At 45.8% G+C, this 18,527-nt stretch overlaps 1 protein-coding gene across 2 annotated transcripts; it reads right to left on the bottom strand.

The window, feature by feature from the left end:
- Positions 1-9,869: 9,869 nt before the first annotated feature.
- LOC133929483 (uncharacterized) lies at positions 9,870-17,865 on the bottom strand. Of its 2 annotated transcripts, none has more exons than XM_062376250.1 (8): positions 16,971-17,865; positions 11,465-14,834; positions 11,266-11,341; positions 11,056-11,129; positions 10,902-10,967; positions 10,730-10,819; positions 10,456-10,632; positions 9,870-10,112 (listed from the first exon to the last, which is right to left on the bottom strand). In XM_062376250.1, exons 1-8 carry the CDS (start codon positions 17,402-17,404, stop codon positions 10,077-10,079), a joined length of 4,323 nt encoding a protein of 1,440 aa, XP_062232234.1. In that variant the 5' UTR covers positions 17,405-17,865; the 3' UTR covers positions 9,870-10,076. The 2 variants fall into 2 exon arrangements, with proteins under 2 accessions (XP_062232234.1, XP_062232235.1); XM_062376251.1 differs by having other exon boundaries at positions 11,056-11,126; positions 16,971-17,864.
- Between the last annotated feature and the right edge of the window lie 662 nt (positions 17,866-18,527).

Raw genomic sequence — 18,527 nt, 5'->3', positions numbered from 1 at the left:
TAAAAATTAGTGAAACCACTTTCATTAGCTTATTTATATTATGATGTACGTAGAAAAAAATAATAGTAGACATGAAAAAATTAATTACAGTGATTTTTCTTAACATATTCACTTTATGCTTGTGAACTTTGTAAAAATCATAGAGAATTTAATAAAACTCTAAATAAAGTGAAATCAATTTTAAAGGTTCTCTTAAAATACGTTTTATACAAGAAAAATATGTGTTTGAATGTTACACTTTTCCTTAACGTGAGTTAATAATTGAGCCGCACGCTTCAATTTTTTTCATTTTTTTCAAACTTTCTCCCTATAGAATATGATGCAAACGACATTATTTTTGAAAGTTTTTTTCACAGAAGTTCTTAGAATTGTGTCTAGTTTTTTTTAAGATTTTTTTTGAATTTTTTTATTTTTTCGAATTTTTTGAATTCAAATTTCGGTTACCGAGCGGTTTTTGAAATCGGACCGGACCGGGAAGGTCGGTAACCGCGATTTTTGAGCGGTTACCGACGGTTTTTTGAACCCTGAGTGCGTGTGGGGTTTTGGTGATGAGAGAGGGAGAGAGAGAGAGAGAGAGAGGGTTTTGGTGACTCCTCTGTCGTTCTTGTGGGGGAAGAAATGGAATGGGGCCGGATCGGAGAAAATCGTTCGCGCGTGTAGGGCATCTCTAACTATGTTCTTTTTTTATTTCTCTTTTTTTTTCCTCTAGTCTTTAACAGTTTTTATTTGAAAGAAATCATAAAACAAAAAGCGATAATCCCGCTCTGAAGAGAATAGCTTTAGAAATCCCTTTATAACAAAAATTGTAGAAAAAATAGTTAAAATGCTGAAGTAAAAAAAATCCTTTTACGAAGATATTCCTATCTGCAAAGTTACTCCCTTAGAATGGTCTAAAAGTGTGTTTGGTTATTGGATCAAATCGGATCAGGTTTCGTAGAGCTGCCTTATATAGTCTGAGTGAGAAAAAGTAGGTTATTGAAAAGGAAAATATTTGATTGATTTTTGTTGATCAAATCTGAGACCGTATAAGCGAATGTAAGAATTAAGATTGTGATTAATGGATCGCACGAAAATAATTTTAGCTCACACGAAAAATGATTTTGGCTCGCACGAAAATGATTTTGTGACACTGAGAAGTTGTTCTGTCTACCTAAACAGATGCATAAGCATGTATTCACAAAACTAAATTGAGCCATATATATGCACTAAACTAGAACAGTAAATACAAACTACTAAATATAACTCCCTTTAAAAATTATATATATCCATACAATCAAACTAACACAAATTCAAGCAACCTAACCCACCCTGAGCTACCGATCATCCCCGGTGCTGAACAGGGCCACAGAGCTTCCGCGCTGCCAACCCCAAACCTAAACGAGTTTTTTTATTTATATATATTTTTAGTTTAAATTTAAATAAATAGATTCCCGGTGAAAAGATTTGTAAAAGTAGACGTCCACCGCCCTCTCAGAGGACTGCAGCCCTCTCAGAGGGCGGGTACGAGTGCTAACCGCCCCCTGAGAGGGCGGTAGGCCTTCCCGCCCGGGCCCCACTGCTTACCGCCCCCTCAAGGGGTGGGTAGAGGTCCTTACCGCCCCCTGAGAGGGCGGTAAGGGCTCCTCCCGCCCGCCGCCCCGCGCCGGCCCCCCTGCGCCCTGAGTCTATAAAAACCCCGAAAATTGGAGAAAAAACCAGAAAATTCGGAAAAAAAGAAAAGTTGAGAAGAGAGAGGAGAAGAAAGGAGAGGAGAGGGGAGGAAGAGAGATCGGCAAAGTCCTGCTGCATTTGGGCTGCGGATTTGAAAAAAAATTTCAGATCAATCTTTTTATCCTTTTTATTGTTGTTAATTAGTGTAGTAGTAGTATATGACATAGATTTTAGATAGTTAGATCTAGGGTTTAGAAAATTGTAAAATTTAGTTAGAAAATTGCACGATAATAGTTGAATATAGAATATTATTTTTAGTACATTATTTTCAATTTGTTACTTGTAGTATATTATTTGTAGTATATTATTTTCAGTATGTTGTTTGTAGTATATAGTTTATAGTATATTACTTGTACATGCAGACGTATGAGTCAACAGTAGATGATAATTTGCGAACCTAGGGTAGCATTTAAAAACTATTTTATCCGATAATCAGAAATATAGTTTGTTGTCTTAACATGTGTTATGTTTGCGGGTGTTTTCAGGAATGGGAGATAAATTAATTTTTCAGATATATTATGGTGAGGATGAAATTATGTACGGTCCCAACGGTGTAGATCTCTCTGGATTTCGCCATGTTATGAAGGGGCTTAGTAAGGCTAATGAGAGGACTATTGTGGGGGTGTGCAAATGGCTCATGCGGTTTTTCCAACTGGATCCGCAGCAATATGAGCTGAAGTTGAAAGGTGTTCTGAGCCGTGCTAGTCATGGATACTTTGGTGAGCTTGTTCCCATCGAAGCCACATCAACTTGGAGGCAGTATGTAGATATATGCTGTGAACGTGGCATGCCGCTTGTTTTATTAGCTGCGGCGTACCTGAAAGATCAAAATGAGGTGAACTCTGAAGAAGCAGTAGCAGGACCAAGTGAGGCAATGGAAGATGAGTCAGAGGCGGCTAATGTAGGGTCCAGAGAGGAGGTTGGTGATGTTCCAGACCTGGAGCCGATGGGTGTAGCTGATGAAGGGGAGCACATCCCTAGCATCATTGAAGATATGGATTTGGAGGATGAAGAGTTGGAGGAAGGCCTTGCCGATGGGGATTCTTCTGATGAGGAGGGTAATGCTGCAGTTCCTGCGGAGTGGCGGGATCAAGAATTTTCGAAGTTGGTGGTTAGCGAGGCTGACCAGACACCGTGGCCATACCATGAGAATGAGGTGTCATATGGTTCTATGTACCCTACAAAAGAGGCAGTTATTGATGCTGTGAAATTCTGGTCGTTGTCTCTTCGTAGGCAATTCAAGGTTGTTAAATCAAGTAAAAGAGAGTACGATGTGAAGTGCTTGGTTCCTGAGTGCCCTTGGCGGGTGCACGCATTTAGAGGGAAATGGGCAGACTACTGGCAATGCTCAATAGTTAAGGAACATAATTGTCATATTGAGGAAATAAAGTTCGCCCATCGGAACCTGTCTTCTGCTTTCATTGCAAATGTTATGTACGGAGAGATTGTGGACAACCTAAGGTATGAGCCACGATCAATAATCCGTGCTATTGAGCAAAGGTTCCAGTACACAATAAATTATGCGAAGGCATGGAGGGCGAAACAAAAGACTATTGAGATTAGGTTCGGTACATATGAAGATTCGTATCACAATCTACCTCGTCAATTAGCCACAATTTGTGCAAGAAATCCAGACAGCTACTATGATATCAAGCATTACCCCTCTACTGATGTGGAGTACAACGGAAAAAGAGTGTTGCAGCGTGCTTTCTTTGCATTCGGTGCAACTATCAAAGCATTTAGATATTGCCGACCCATCATATGCCTAGATGGAACATTCCTAACTGGGAAGTACAAAGGGCAGATATTGTCTGCAATAGGGGTCGACGGTAACAACCAAGTGCTGCCACTAGGGTTTGCGTTCGTGGAGAGTGAGAATGGGGACAGCTGGTATTGGTTCCTAGAGCGGGTGAAGCATGCAATTATTCTTGACCGACCAGCTGTGTGTCTCATTCATGATAGACATGCAGGATTGTTGCAGGCTTTGCTGGATATGCAACACGGTAGCGTGTGACGGGGTGTACCAGTACAGTGGCCAGATCTCAAAAGCAGGTGGTGCATGCGCCATATGGGTGCGAACTTCTACAGACAGTTTAAAAACAAAGAGTTAATGAAGCTCTTCAAGAAGTTGTGCAGTCAGAACCAACAATGTAAGTTCAATGCATTATGGGCAAGACTTGATGAACTGACTCTTAAACAAACTGCGGAGGCCGCACCTAACCGTGAGGAACCAATAGCTCTCGGTCGGCTCCCAACCGATACTCCGCAGATTGTACGGAGATCTGGCTCATCTATTAGGAGCTTTTCACAGTGGATACGCAATGAGCCTAATGAAAAATGGGCTCTGCTGTACGACAGTGGTGGTGCCAGGTATGGAGTAATGACTACAAACCTTGCAGAGGTTTATAACTGGGTCATGCGAGGAATGAGGTCCCTACCACTAGTTGGAATTGTAGAAGGCATTTTGCATGGCACCTGCAAGTACTTCATTGATCGGTTTGCAGCTGCTAAGGTTGTAATGGAGGACAATCGTATGCTTTATGGCCGGATGCTATGTGAGTACATGGAGAAGGCAAATAGGAAGGCCCACATGCATCGCGCAAATCAAGAGGGCACATCAGAGCACAGGTTCAGTGTCCTGTGTCGGGATAAGGGTCGGAGGGGGGGTAGACGTGAGCGGCATGTTCAAGAGTATGTGCTAAGGAGTGGGACATGCATATGTAGTTGTCAGAAGCCACAATTACTCCACAAACTTTGTACACATGTCATAGCTGCATGCACGGAGCACCATATGCTTCCAAGGCAATATGTGTCACAATATTTCATGAAAGATCAAGTACTGAACACCTGGAACCAGGAACTGTATGGTTACGGCATTGTTGACACATTTACAAGTAACCCAGGGCCTTCAAGAATATATGTGCCTAATTTGGGAAAGATGAAGAACGCACCGGGCCGAAGACAATCTCGGCGGATTCGTAACGATATGGATGAATCCGAGGCTGGCCCTAGGATGCAGCGATGCAGTCAATGCAATGAAGTAGGTCACACTTACAAATATTGTCCCAAAAGTGCAGGCGGTGATGCACCTGTTGTCTAGGTCAGCTAGTTTTGTACTTTGAATTAATATGTGTTAATTTCGCGTACGGTTAATTTGCATTCGAAGTTTGTTGTTCTTGTATTTATTTCTCAATGCACTAATGTACATGTCTTTCAAATGCAGAGATGGATCAGCCTTCGACCCCAGAGCTTTTGGACCCTGCCGTGGACAAGAAGCATCGCAGCTTCTTATCCGCCGAGCACCAGACGGACCTAGGAGTGTTTCGCCCACGAGGCCCTGGAGAGCTGCTGACGGTAGACGAGCGCTGGACCCACAAGTACTTAGAAAAGCTGATGGTGTTACATATCATTTCACTGCTATTGTTACATATTATTGATGTACTGCAATACTTATAGGTTGGGAGCGGCCGGACTCCTACCGCTTTGCCGGTTGGTCGAGGCCCGAACGACGGAGGACCCCGAGGTTGTGGCCCATCGTTTCTACTTCGATCGGTCGCTGATAGCAGCACTGGTCGACCGTTGGAGGCCGGAGACACATACGTTCCACCTACCGTGCGGAGAGATGACCCCAGCCCTGCAGGACGTCTCCTACCTCTTAGGCCTTCCTTACGCGGGAGCTGCGGTTGGGGTGATCGATATGCAGGCTAACTGGATGAACGACATGCATCAGCGATTTGGGCCGGTGGAGCGAAAGGCGGATGCACCCCCGTACGTGCCTGAGTTCTTAGCCGATGCACGAGGGCCAACGAAGAAGTGGATCCTACAGTTCCAGGTATGGTAACATGCAACCTATCGATTTCTAACAAATTATGTCGTAATGATTATTTCTGACACCAGTCATATATGCAGCCGACGTACATCCACCCATAAGCCAACGCATACGCGGTCTCGAGACATTTGGAGGCCTACCTCCTTTGGTTGTTTGGGCTGGGCATCAGCTGTTCTTGCTGCGACGTATCGGGCGCTCTGCGACGCATGCATGAAGAAGGAGGCGCTAGCCACTTTTGCTGGGTGTCCACTTCTTCTTCAGCTATGGTCGTACGAGCATTTCGCCATAGGTAGGCCGGTGGTGGATCGCTCCCCGTACCCAGAGGAGTGGTACGGCGAGATGGAAGAGGACGCGCCGACAATGGCCTCGCTGTGGTGTCGTCGACGGGTACGTAATTTACATTAACAGTTTCGTTCGTACTATGTTACTCTCTAAATATCTGTATTGATGTTTGTCACTCAGCTACACTGGGCCCACGAGCAGCCTCACAGCGCGTACGAGTATTTTTGTACCCAGTTTGACAGGCTACGTCCTAACGATGTGGTATGGGAGCCATACAACGTTCGGGCCGTTCATACACGTGCAGGGTCGGGATTGTCACCCTTGTGCACCCGTGACGAGGAGTACTGGCTTACCAAGGCGCCCCTTGTCTTCGACATCTACGTCGAAGAGTACTCACCGCAGCGCGTCATGCGGCAGTTTGGCCGTCATCAGGCATTCCCGCTCGTCCCCATCCGTACAGTCCCCTTGCACGTCTACAGGTACATTTGATAAATTTTAGTTTGAGCAACCTTCGTTTCAGTTTTCCTTACATTTACCGTGGTTTCAATGCAGGTACACGCGGAAAGGCCAGCCAGCTGGCCACCTCTGGGCGGACCGCTTGGCCCCTTACGTGGCAACATGGGCCCAAGCGCTACATGACGTCGTTGATGAGGCGCGTCCCCACACTGAGGGAAACTTTAGGGAGTACCTACGGTGGTACGTACCTCGTACGCGGACTCGTATCACCTACACCCCTGATGATGTCCGGGGCCACGTCGCATCGACAACGGAGACATACCCGGTGCATTGGGACGAGGACGCCGCTTTAGCAGTAAGTCATTTTTTGAAGTCCGTACTACATATTGAATGAACATAAACGTATACTTTAATTGTTTACTATTGTTCGTATCCGCAGACAGATATCATTTATGATGTAAATAGGGATGCAGCTGCTGCCATGGATCGCGTCCAGCAAGGGCATCACCTAAGTGCGTCGGATGTTGCGAGCTTCATTAGACGGGTTTTCGACAAGACGACGCGCGCCCTGAAACTCACCTCCTGCCGATCTACCACAGATGTAGCAGGGCCGCCTCCCAGGACGAGTGGTGCACACGCCGAGTCGTCTCGGCCGTCAGACGTGCACCGACGTTCTTCAGTGTCGGCACCCACACGACCCCTTCTATCACGTCTTGGAGGGTCCGAGCAACATGGTACGAATTATACTTTTGAAAATTATTGATCAATATCCTTTACTTATTGTTATTAAACATTCATTAGGTCGATCTGCACAAGTCTCGACGCAGCCTCGCAGATTGAGCCCTGTACGTCTACAGTCAGGTACTCCGGGAACCCTTCTTCCTAATTTCTAGTACTTTTAGCAAAATAAGTTACAACTTTGCTCAGATTACTTCGGTGACGAGGCCGGTCCGTCTTCGGCGGCCCCACACCCTACCCCCCCCCCGCAACGTACTACGGCACGTCAGCGTGGCCTTCTTCTGCTGCACCGTCGTACCACGCAGGTACAATTATACATTTTTTACTACTACTTTCAATACCATATTGTTCGTATCTAACGTGATTATTTGTTCACAGGCCCCTCCAGCCAGTACACATGGACGCCTGCCGAGCCTTCACAGTCCTCCTACCCTAGTCAGGAGGATGAGGTTGGCCCCAACACCGCATACGACATCGTCCGTGACTTCTTCGGGGGCACACCTGACTACGACGTCCTTCAGTGGTCCCAGGTTTCCAGTGCACCGCTTCGGACCCAGCCCACGCATGACGAGCCCTCGACACCGGTGGTCCCTACTAGGCCTAGCAGACACGTCAACCCACCTGACCCCCTCACCTACTCCAAGGGTCACGTGAGGGTTAACCAGCGGCATCGGGACCACGATGGGGCGCACGGACGACGGCAACGAGGGAGGCATGAGTAGCATTTTACATTTTTTGTAACTAACATATGCGTATTCGCTTCGTGATGTGCTCATATGTATTAAGACACGTTCACTTTGTATGGTCGACTTAGCATTTCGTAAGTGCATTTCATATTCAGACACGTTCAATGAACAAATGACCACACCACTAAACTTTAACCATGACTTGACAACACATGCCTCCTACCGCAGGCTTTAAACAAGATGTGACAATACTATCCAGCTTTTTCAAATCAGTAAATGACAACACGGGTACCAATAAACGTGGAATTTCTGACCATGGGCAACGACAAAACTGTCCTATTCTTCAATATGGAATCCGATGCTCCTCCCGCCAGCTATGCCCATGCCCTAATTCCTTTCTTTAAGAGCGAATCTAATGCTCCTGCCTCCCCCAACTATAAGTAGCCAAACCTCCTTACGGAGAAGCATCGCTCATTTCTCAAATATCTCAAGTGCAATGTCTTCCTCAACTCCATCAAACCCACCAAAGAAACATTGGGGGACTACCGTACCTGAAGGTCTCGAACCACCAATGTGCTTCTGTGGTGACCTTTGTAAGCTCCGCGAGTCGCAGGACATCTCATACACCTATGGACTACGTTTCTTCATGTGTGCCAACTACGAGTATGACAAGCCTCGCAATGCAACAACTGGTTATCGACCGGTACGGTAACAGATGTCCGCCTCATCTCTTCCGATTACGCACCCTCTTTTACTAACCGCTCATCTTGTTCCATTTGTTCAGTCCCCTCCACCGCTCTGTGATTTTATTCAGTGGCTCGATAATGAGCAAAATGACTCACAGAAGCTGTGGGTCGACATGAACATGAGGTGGAGAAGGGAAGCGTACGCACGTCGGGAGTACGAGCAACAGCAAGAGGAAATTCATCTCAAGCGGGAGGAAGAAGAGCGCATAAGGAAGGCGGCGCACGACCGTACCGTGGCTCAGGCTCGAGAGGCTGAGAGGGAAAGGAAGCGGGAGAGAGCCCGCCGTGCTAAGGCGGCAGGTCCCGATGCCCTCCGAAAAGGAAAGTATCCTAGATGCACGCAGTAGAGAGTACCTAATGTAACCCGACATGCTTTCCTTCCCTAAGGCATGTTATAATTAGGATCGGCGCACTAATAAGGTCTTAGTGCGAACCGTACATACCACCTTTGTTTCCTCATCGTGTCGTCGCGGTTACAGTGTATTGTAATGTTTTCACCATGTGTTCAATACTATGTTTGTCCTCATTCGCACCTCATACCCACGTAAAATGCTGCAACTACTAATTACTGATTTTTTCCTCCCGTTATTACATAACCTACTCCAAATTTAATTTCTTAATTTTCTTACACCCCTTCTTTTTTTTTCCTTCAATTAAAAAATAATACATTTTTATAGGATAAAATGAAAAAAAAATTAATTTTACATGAAAAAAGCCCCTAACCGCCCCCTCAGAGGGCGTTTAGCACCCGTACCCGCCCTCTGAGAGGGCGGTGGGCGCCTACTTTTGCAAATCTTTTCGCCGGGAATCTATTTATTTAAATTTAAACTCGAAAAAATATATAAAAAAAAACTCAAACCTAAACTATCTATCCGTGAAACGAAGCCCAGAACGCCTGTTTCGTCATGATGGGCCGTACTCTTTGCTTTGCTTTGCTTTACTTGGTCGAACCTCGCTGGGCCCGTATCACCTCAGCGACTCAACAGTGTTCAGGCCCGCCTAGTCACTCGTTCACATGAAAACTTCAGACAACTTTTGATCCATTAAGATTCGGACATGCACCAGATGGCGTGCCTGCCAAACTCAAAGACGACTTGGACACACAAGACCATACAAATCTTTGCCAATCCCAGGTTTCCATACCAATCTTTGCCGATACTCGTCTGATCAGAATTTGGCAGCATGGATCGAATTTGACAATTATTTGTTCTGCTAACAAATTCTAGTTCGTTTTTTGCCCAACGTTTGGCTAAACCATAGGTTGCCATGCTGACGACAAAATCTTACACGCGCGGCAAGATTTAGTGAGACAAATTTGGCATCAAACCAAACCAAACCAAACCTTCCGTGCCGTTCCTAGGGTTCGTGTACGTGTTGCTGCCGCGACTGCTACTCGGTGACTTGGCAGGAGCTGGAGAATGATTTTCCAGAAGACTAGGAGCAATGGAGCTCTCCTACTGAACTGATCTGAGCCAAGGTAACGGGCATCATTTCGCGCTGTTTCTGACGTGATATCTAGAGCTACAACTGCGTATTTACATCAATGTTGAATGAAAAAACTAACGATATGGCTATATAAATACTAACGAATTTCCTGTCCCGATAATAAACGGCTGCTTAGCTTCCATCCTAGCGCTCCTCCGAAGTGAACTTGTTCCAGGCATCCTGCAAAATAGGTGCAGGCGGGTGAGCAAAGTTTCCTTTTTCGCTTCATTTACGGACGTTAAATTATCACACGGCACAACGAAGAATGAAAAAAGGTAACAGCTGCACGCCTGCACGTCCAGACCTGAAGTTCATGCAGCAGCGTTCCACAGCTAAAAGTTCGTTTGTAACAATGCAGAGTTTCAAAACACCCACAGTTCCAACAAAGCAAATGGTGCAGCACCAAGCAATCGGAAACAGAAAGGAAGGCTAAAATGTTTCCAGAAATGCAATCAGAAACAGAAAGGAAGGCTAGAATGGAGTTTCAAATAACAATAACATACGATGTGGACAGAGCACGTACCTTAAGAAGATCAAAAACCTTCTCACAGATGTATTTCTGTCTGATTGTAGCACCTCTTTGTTGTAATTTATCTGGGTGGACACAAAGGGTTGCCTTCCTGTAAGCTTTCTTCACAGCAGCAGCTGTAATGAGGTCTGTAAGTGGCACTGATTGCCAACCACTGTCGGCACCAAGAATCTGCAAGGGAAAAAGAAGCAAAAATGATAATTTTACTCTTCAGCATTTTACATGTTTCGCATAATGTTTTAAAGATGCATGAAATTTGACGGCTTACGTATTGCAATGTGGACAGCAAGGCCCTCAGATTTCCTTCCTTTCCATTTGACCATCTCTTGATCTCAGGATCCAGGAACTCAGACAACCTCTGAAATATTAACATAAACACCAGATCCTATGAATAAATGCAGATGCAGTGAGAAGGTTCTCTTTGTATGTAAATGTCTTACATGTTTCTCTGCTTGCTCCCTTTGAGCCAGCAGGTCCCGCATGTTCTTCTCAGCAAGCGCTTTTGTCTGAAAATAGGTAATGTGCATCGTCACTAAACTACTGACAAATAGACCCAAAAAAATAGTGAAATGAAAAACAGAAAGAAAGGTATACCACACGCTCAGCTGTGCGTTGATGCCTCTCTAATCTTGCTTTATGCCTTAAAGCCGACTCAACCTCAAACACTGCTGCCAACAAATATCAAAGAGCATAAAATAAGACTGGTAGCTGTTGTTGAGTAACCAAACATTTTTTAGAAAATGGATTCAAAACTTTCTTAAAAAACATGAATTACAATAAAAATCTTGTGAACATAATAAGAACCTTTGTTGCCAAAATCGGGATTTCTAATGAAATTACTAGAAGTTTCCCTCTGAAACTGTGTCTCCTGTCGAATATCCTGCATCCAGAACAGGATTTAATCTAGTCAAAAAATTATTTTTTAAAAAAAAAATGTTGCATAGTAGCATCTGAAGTTCTTAAACTGCATCACACAATGTATTATCCAACAAGCATCACCTACCTGATTTGTGGACTTAAAACTCTCCTTGAAAGAGGATCTGTATCGTTCCCTCCGTTCTCTTGCCTCTGCAAGAGCCTTATCAGCCTTTGCCTTCTCTATTGCCCGCCCCCGAGCTTCTGTAGTTGCTCGCTCGACTGCCGCACGTTCTGCTTTTATCCTTGCTTCTCTAGTAGCCCTTTCAGCAGCTGCTTCAGCACTTGCTCTCTCTTCTTTCTCTCGGGCCTCTGCAGATGCCCGTTGCCGTGCAGCAGTAATACTTTCCAAAGCCATTTTTCCTGCCTTTTCACGAGCTTCAGCAAACGCTCTCTCGTGCGCTTCTCTTGTGGCTCTTTCAACAGCAAGTCTATCCTTTTTCCGTTCCCTTTCCCTTTCCTCCTCTTCCATTTTTTTTCTTTCCCTCTCTTCAGCAAGTTCTCTTTCTTTCTCCAATCTCCTTTCGCTTTCCTTTGCTTCTTCTGTTCTTCGAGAAGACCCTTTGTCCTTTTCACTTGCACTTTCTGCTCTTGGTATATTCTCCCTCTCTTTGGCCCTCTGAACTCCAAGTGCCTCTTTTTTCAATGTCTCAGCAGAAACTGGGGTGGGACTTTCAGCAGCTTTAGGTAGACTACGATTCTTCTCCAAGGGAGATGGCCCATGTTCTGCCTTTGATATCTTTGCTGTAGTGTCTTCTTCCATTTTGTTTGCCCTGCTCTTCTTTTCTTCATGTGTAGACCTTTCTGTTGGTAATTCTCCTTCTCCTCCATTGTAAACCTCTCCAGTTTCTTCAAGACCAGGAACACTCCTGTCAGATGTCTGAGAAGTAGCAGATTCCTCTTTTTGCATTGAGTGCTGCATGCGAGTATACATTTCTGAAGACGAAGCCGGATCATCTTTCGAATTAATGGTCGTTCTGGTGGTGCTATCACTTGAAGCTCCTGAAAAGGATTCAGAGCCAACTTCATCAACAGTTGTATTACATTTTGCATCTACATCACTTTGTCCTCTGTTGGTACTTTCAGATGACTTCTGGTCCTCCTGGTTACTATGAGCTGATCCCTCTTTGGTACCTGTCCTCTCACTATTTTCTAATGTGGTTTCTTCTGCTTCTTTGCCTTTACTATCAGAGATGAGTTCATCAGTTCCTTCTTCCATTCTACTCTCCACTTGACCATGCCCTAATGACCCGCGCATTTCATGATCCAGGTCCCTTTTAATCAACTTGCTGGCTACCTCAAATACATTCAGCATGTTTGATTCTTCACGGTCTGCCAAATTATTGTTTTGTAAAATAATATCACTCTCCTCTTCAGGACACTCAGCATCCAGATCCACAACTGTCCCTTCAGGATGTGGACATGGATCAACTTTCTCCTCAATTTCAACTTCCTTTACTTCCTCAGAGAGTACTCCCTTTATTTTAGCGTCTTCATTATGCCGGAGCGATTCACCAATAAAACTGAATTTTTCTCTCCCATAAGTTTCATCTTCCTGCTCGACTCTACTTTGCCCCCTTGGGAAAGCATCACATACATAAGATCCTTCAAGTTTTTCTAAAATCAATGATTTAATGTTATTTCCCTGGAAAATATCAGCGTTACATACTTCTGGGGGTTCTTGCAATTTTTCACTACTCCCAGAAGTGTGTTGCATCTCACCATCACATGGTACCTCAAGTACAACTTTATTGTTTGTGTGCTCTTGTGATGTTCCTGCTACTGGACTTACCTTTGGGCTACTATTTCCAAGGTCTCTAATATCACTGGCACGGTTTCCAGATGAGCAGGCCCCTGATAAAGAACCTGACATATCCTTGATGAAGTCCAGCTTTGTGGAGGTATCGCTCATAGAAGGAAGCTCAACACACTCATCATCATCATCATGGCTTTCCTTAGCATTTTCTGGTGTTACAAATCCCTCAAGATTTGAATTACGAATTTCTTGCTGTGCCGTATTTTCTGTAGAAGCTTCTAAAGTCACAGACACCCTATCTTTGTCCACTGAAGCTGTGTTGTCCTCCCTCAGATTTACATGTTTCACTCCCAGGTCCCTGCCATCATTTACTTCCCAAAGTTTTTCATACCTTTCCAGGTCAGTGTCTGCTGCGCTAAATTCAGTTTCACTTTTTTTATCATTGCTGAGACTAGTGATGGGATTCGTTTGCTCACATTTATCATCTTCCCCTGTGGCTTTATCAGTTTTGCATTTCTGATCATCTCCAGTCAGCTCATAAAATTCATCACCTGACCTCCAATTGTCTAATTTCTCTAGTTTACTGGAAGTTTGACAGGACTCAGTGCAGTGTTGCATCATCTGCTGAGGCTTCTCCAGTGGAAGTACCCTTTTTCCAATGTCATCAAAATGATCTAATCTGACTGCACTTAATTTTTCATGCTTGTTCGAGGTCGGTCCTAGAAACGGTGGCAGCTCTTCAGGGTTCTTTTCTTCTTTTGATGGCTTTTTCAGCGATAGCTTTTGAACGGAAGTATCTACCTCAACAGGTACAGGAGTCTTGAATTCTGTGGATCTTGTGCTTCTATGATGACTTGGCTTCTTCCGAAGTTTAAAACTGTCACCTTTTCTCTCTAACAGTTCTTTTGCAGCCTTTAACCTAGCTTCAGCAAAATCCATTGCCTCCTTCATAGCTGCTGAAGCAGAAGTGGGATTGGCATCAGCATTAGACAGAGCTGCATCAGCTTTCCTGTCAACCTGAGGCATGTTGCTACTTAAAGTGGAATGTGCAAGAGAAGTTGGAGTGCCACTGTGATTTACAAGATTGATATATCCTTTTTCTGCACTCTCATGCCTGTTAAGCAGTTTCGGTTGCTGCCTCAATGGTGGCTGTACTTTGATTGGCTGTGTTTGTGCATCAACATTAGGTACCCGAAGAAATGCATAATCAGGAAATGTTCCACTAGTGCGTGTTGAATTACTATCAGAGTTCTTGAGGTTTTCATTTGCAGAAACACTTCCAGAAATATGTGGCCATGATGGACTTTGATGCTTCTGATCAACGACAAAATCACTCTCAGGACTCCTCATGCTCACACTAGCAGAGCTTGGGTTCTTCTCATTATCGCCATTGGCCATTATGCCATTGTCAATTCTTGAAAGATGATTGGTTGCTGGGTCATGTGACAAATTGGGAGAATCAATGACAAAGTCCATCGAAGGTTCGATTGAGCAGGTTGTCATCTCAACTAGATCATCAGGTCTCCTCTCAGTAATCTTGTTATATGACATGACAAACTGCTGACTATCTGTGTCTGGAGGGAAGGATATTGGAGAAAACTTATGCTCTTTGAAGTGTTGACGATGATCCAGATTTTGATAATGTTGAGGAAGTATAGGAGGCTCATCCTCCAACTGGCTGGATTCTTTTTTGATCGATGATCTGTTAAATATGAAACTATTGATGGTAAATTACGTGATAGATACGAAGCACACACTCACATTAACTACCAAAGCAAATTCCAGAGGAGCAAACATGAACAAACTAAAACATAATCATGGTACGCCAAACATGGTGCTGAATTTCTGTTGGAATCACATGTAATGCATATTATTTTCGCTGAGATGCACCTCACAAGACAATAAATGCATAGATTTGATGGTAACTACAGGAAGTAGATATTACAAATACAGCTATAGCATACTGACGTCACTCACTAGCCTTATCAGCATCCTGTCAAAATTGGTGCTGCAGCACATAGACACCGACTTCAGTCAGTACGTGGTAACACAATGTTTCCGACTTGCAGAATAATTGCAACACAACAAGATGTTCATACGTTACAAATTACTACAATCTTACAGCATAGCGTCACTTAAGTAAGCTAAGGACTGTAGGACACGGTTTCCCTTTCCACCCAATGCGACCATCCCCGTTGATTCCTATCATGCGACATTCTGCCAGTTGAGATTTCAGATGTAGCCTCACCACACATCCTTCCCACAAAACAGAAATAACCCTAAGTCAATCCTCTCCCTCCCAAAATAGCGTGTTTGTTCATTATTAGTGAGACCTCAAAAAAGGCAAAAAGGAAATAATAGAAAAAAGGCAGTCTCCTTGCCAAATGCAGAGGAAAATCAGCCTGATTCCCATCTCCAATCTTACCCTCAGGGTGCTATTCATTCATCTTGCAATGACCCTGGCCAGCTGGCCTAACCAACTTCTCGCCTCTAGCTTGTTGGTCAGCAAGGTCATAGTGCACCCATCGTTAACGCTTCTATGCTCTGGCAGTGTGAAACATCAACCAGTTGTACTAAAGTGTGGTGCCACTGCCTATTGCACCGACCTGGCTGATTTTCACCACTACAACATCCTCTTCAACTACATCGCTGAGTTCCACAGGTTCCTATTTTCGCATGGCAGTGCCTCCTTCCTCAGGAGGCAGCAGGGACTCCTGGCTGCGAACAATCGCTGGCAGCTCTTTCACAAAATAATAGAGAGGAAAGCCAACTCCTTTTGCGCTATAAGGTGTGGTGGGGCCCACAACTGGTCTCAGCCAACAGTTCTGTGCTATCTATCTATCAGGAAAGATCAATTACAACAGAATGAAACAGGGAAACTGCGCACATGAGCTAGAAACACAAATCAAGGAATGTCCATTTCTGTATACTACCATCTGACTAACCATAGAAGAACTTATAACATTGTGTATGGATATCTGCACATCCAACACCTAATCGGGTGATACCTTGCACCTTAACTTAGTGTTGACCGTCGCCAAAGTAAAGCTTACTCTTAATTTAAGAAGCATCAAATATTATTTATCTGTACCAAGCTTGCTCCACGAGAGTCCTTCCGATCCTATGAATTTCATCTTCAGCGACTGTGCAACATTTCTCTTCAATTCATCCCACTCTTCTTCGAAGTTCAATTTTTTAGTCCATGCAAAGAAATAATGCTACTCCACCAGGAGATTATAACCTAGCATGACCGATATCATGGATATCCCAACTAACACAGATAACTTAATTCTAACATATTGTATCTACAAAAACAAAAAAACAAAAGCTCACGAACAGCGTATCCTTAACAGAGACCCCAAATACCCTAGGAGCACAAAAAGAAAAAGGGAAAATGGCGATCCCTGATGGCACCATTTCACGCTAACCCGAATAATGAGTATAAAAGGAGCTACTTTCCCCTCAAAGAAGCCACCTTTATGAATCAAAGATTCCAAAATTATCCCAGAAATGCTTAATGCTGTTGCATACCAGCTTCTCCAACCCTAAAACTCTAGAATGCGAGCAAGCTAAGAGTACAGCTTAAAAAGGAGGATTGAAAGAGCCAACTTTACGAGAACGAAAGATGCAATGCTAAAGTAGATAAACCTTCCGCCCGTCTACCACCGACTATGACATGACACAGTCACATTTCCAAATAGAGAAAGGAAATCCTAAATCCCAGTAATCTCCATCTTTCAAATCCCATGCATCCGAACGAAAACCGTCGAAACAGAAGCAAAAGCCACTGCTCGCCTAAACGGAAAACCAGTGTAAGGGAGGAAGCGAATGTACAAACCTCGAACTCCAGCTCGACGAGGCGATCTCCTCCGTCTCCGGCTCCCTCTCCCGCTCGGGCTCGGGCTCGCCGAACAGCTCCTCGTAGGGCACCGCGAAGTCGGCGAAGTCGAACCGGCCGAAGATCTCCCCGTAGTCCCCCTTCCTGCCGCAGGAGAAGAAGCCGTCATCGCCCCCGACGGCAGCCGCGGGCGGCAGGTCGAGGAACGGGATGGAGCAGGTGGCCGCGACGCCCCCGAACACCTCGGCGTAGTCCAGCGGCGCCCCTCCGAACGGCGCCGCGAAGCGCGGCGGCCCGCCGAACACGTCCCCGTACGCAGCCCGCGCAGCCGCCGCTGCACTCCCGCCACCGACCCCACCCCCGGCCACACCGCCCGCTGCAACCGCCGCCGCGGCCTTCCGGTGGTGCCTCCTCTCCCTCCGCGCAGCGTCCATGGCCGCCACGCGCGCGCTAGGGTTTCAGCGCCCCCTCTACCCCCCCCCCCCCACCCCACCCACCCTCTCTGCGCGTACTAGAGGTTTGCGTTTGGGGACGAAGAGAGGGAGGCGACGAAGGGAGGTCACGAGAGGAGGTCGGGGAGTGGGAGGCGAACGAGGAGGGGGAGGTGCAGGCAGGCTTTACTCGGTACTCGCGGTGTTTTGGACGGTGTCTGGCACTAAAAAATGGCGACTTTTTGGGGCGCTGCGCCTGTGCGGGTGGGGCAATGGCCGCCGTGGGGCCGCGGGTCGAGTGGGCGGGGGTGAAGTCTTGCGGGCGGGCCGGCCGCCCGGGGGAGGAAAGCGGGCGGGCGAGTGGGGGGTTGTCCCCTGCCTCAGCGGCCTCAGGGGGTGGACGGAACCGCTCGGCGCTTGTCGCTTCCTGCCCTGCCAGCTCCAGCTGCGGCCTCCGGGCGTCGAGAGAACCGGGAAGACGGCTATTTTTCACCGTGCCGTCCGAGTGAACCGCTTTGGTTTGCGGTGGTGGGATCAATTATCTCGGCATGCGTCTATCCTACATTTTGTGTAGGAGCAATCATTCGTGTTCTCGGTAATTCAAGTATGCTAGTATTTTTCGTCCTAAAAGAAGTTAACTATTATCGGTGGAATTATTAGGTGTACAAGAGCCAATCTAACGAGCTTAATAAAGTATTATACGGTATTATCTTGTGTTTGATTTTGCTGTAAAGTATATTGTATGCTAGACACTATGTATATGACTGTGGTATACGTGTATGGCAATATCGTCCACGTCATGCAGACAGACGCCTCAACCGTCTAATTTTGTGTGTGTGGTGAGGCCTACCCATCTGCCGAACGTTACGCCGACGATTGCTGGGACCAACCGAATCAAAGCCTCAAGTCTCAGCACGTCGCCAGCAGCACGGCGCTGCCGTCGGGGAGTCAAACGGTGATCGACCATGCAATATCTCCGCTCATGGACGATCTCCTCCGCCGTGCGCGCGCCCCGGTTGACACGGCCGGCGATGCGACGGCACCGTGTCCCTCCCGAGCACGACCGCTCCGGCCGATTCATGGCGAAAACGATGTGGGCGATGAGGGGGAGATGGAATTAGGGGAC

This window comes from Phragmites australis, chromosome 9 (assembly GCF_958298935.1).
Source record: "Phragmites australis chromosome 9, lpPhrAust1.1, whole genome shotgun sequence".
NCBI lineage: Eukaryota > Viridiplantae > Streptophyta > Magnoliopsida > Poales > Poaceae > Phragmites > Phragmites australis.
Note: the sequence above shows the minus strand (reverse complement) of the source record. Positions and strands in the feature narration are given on the sequence as shown.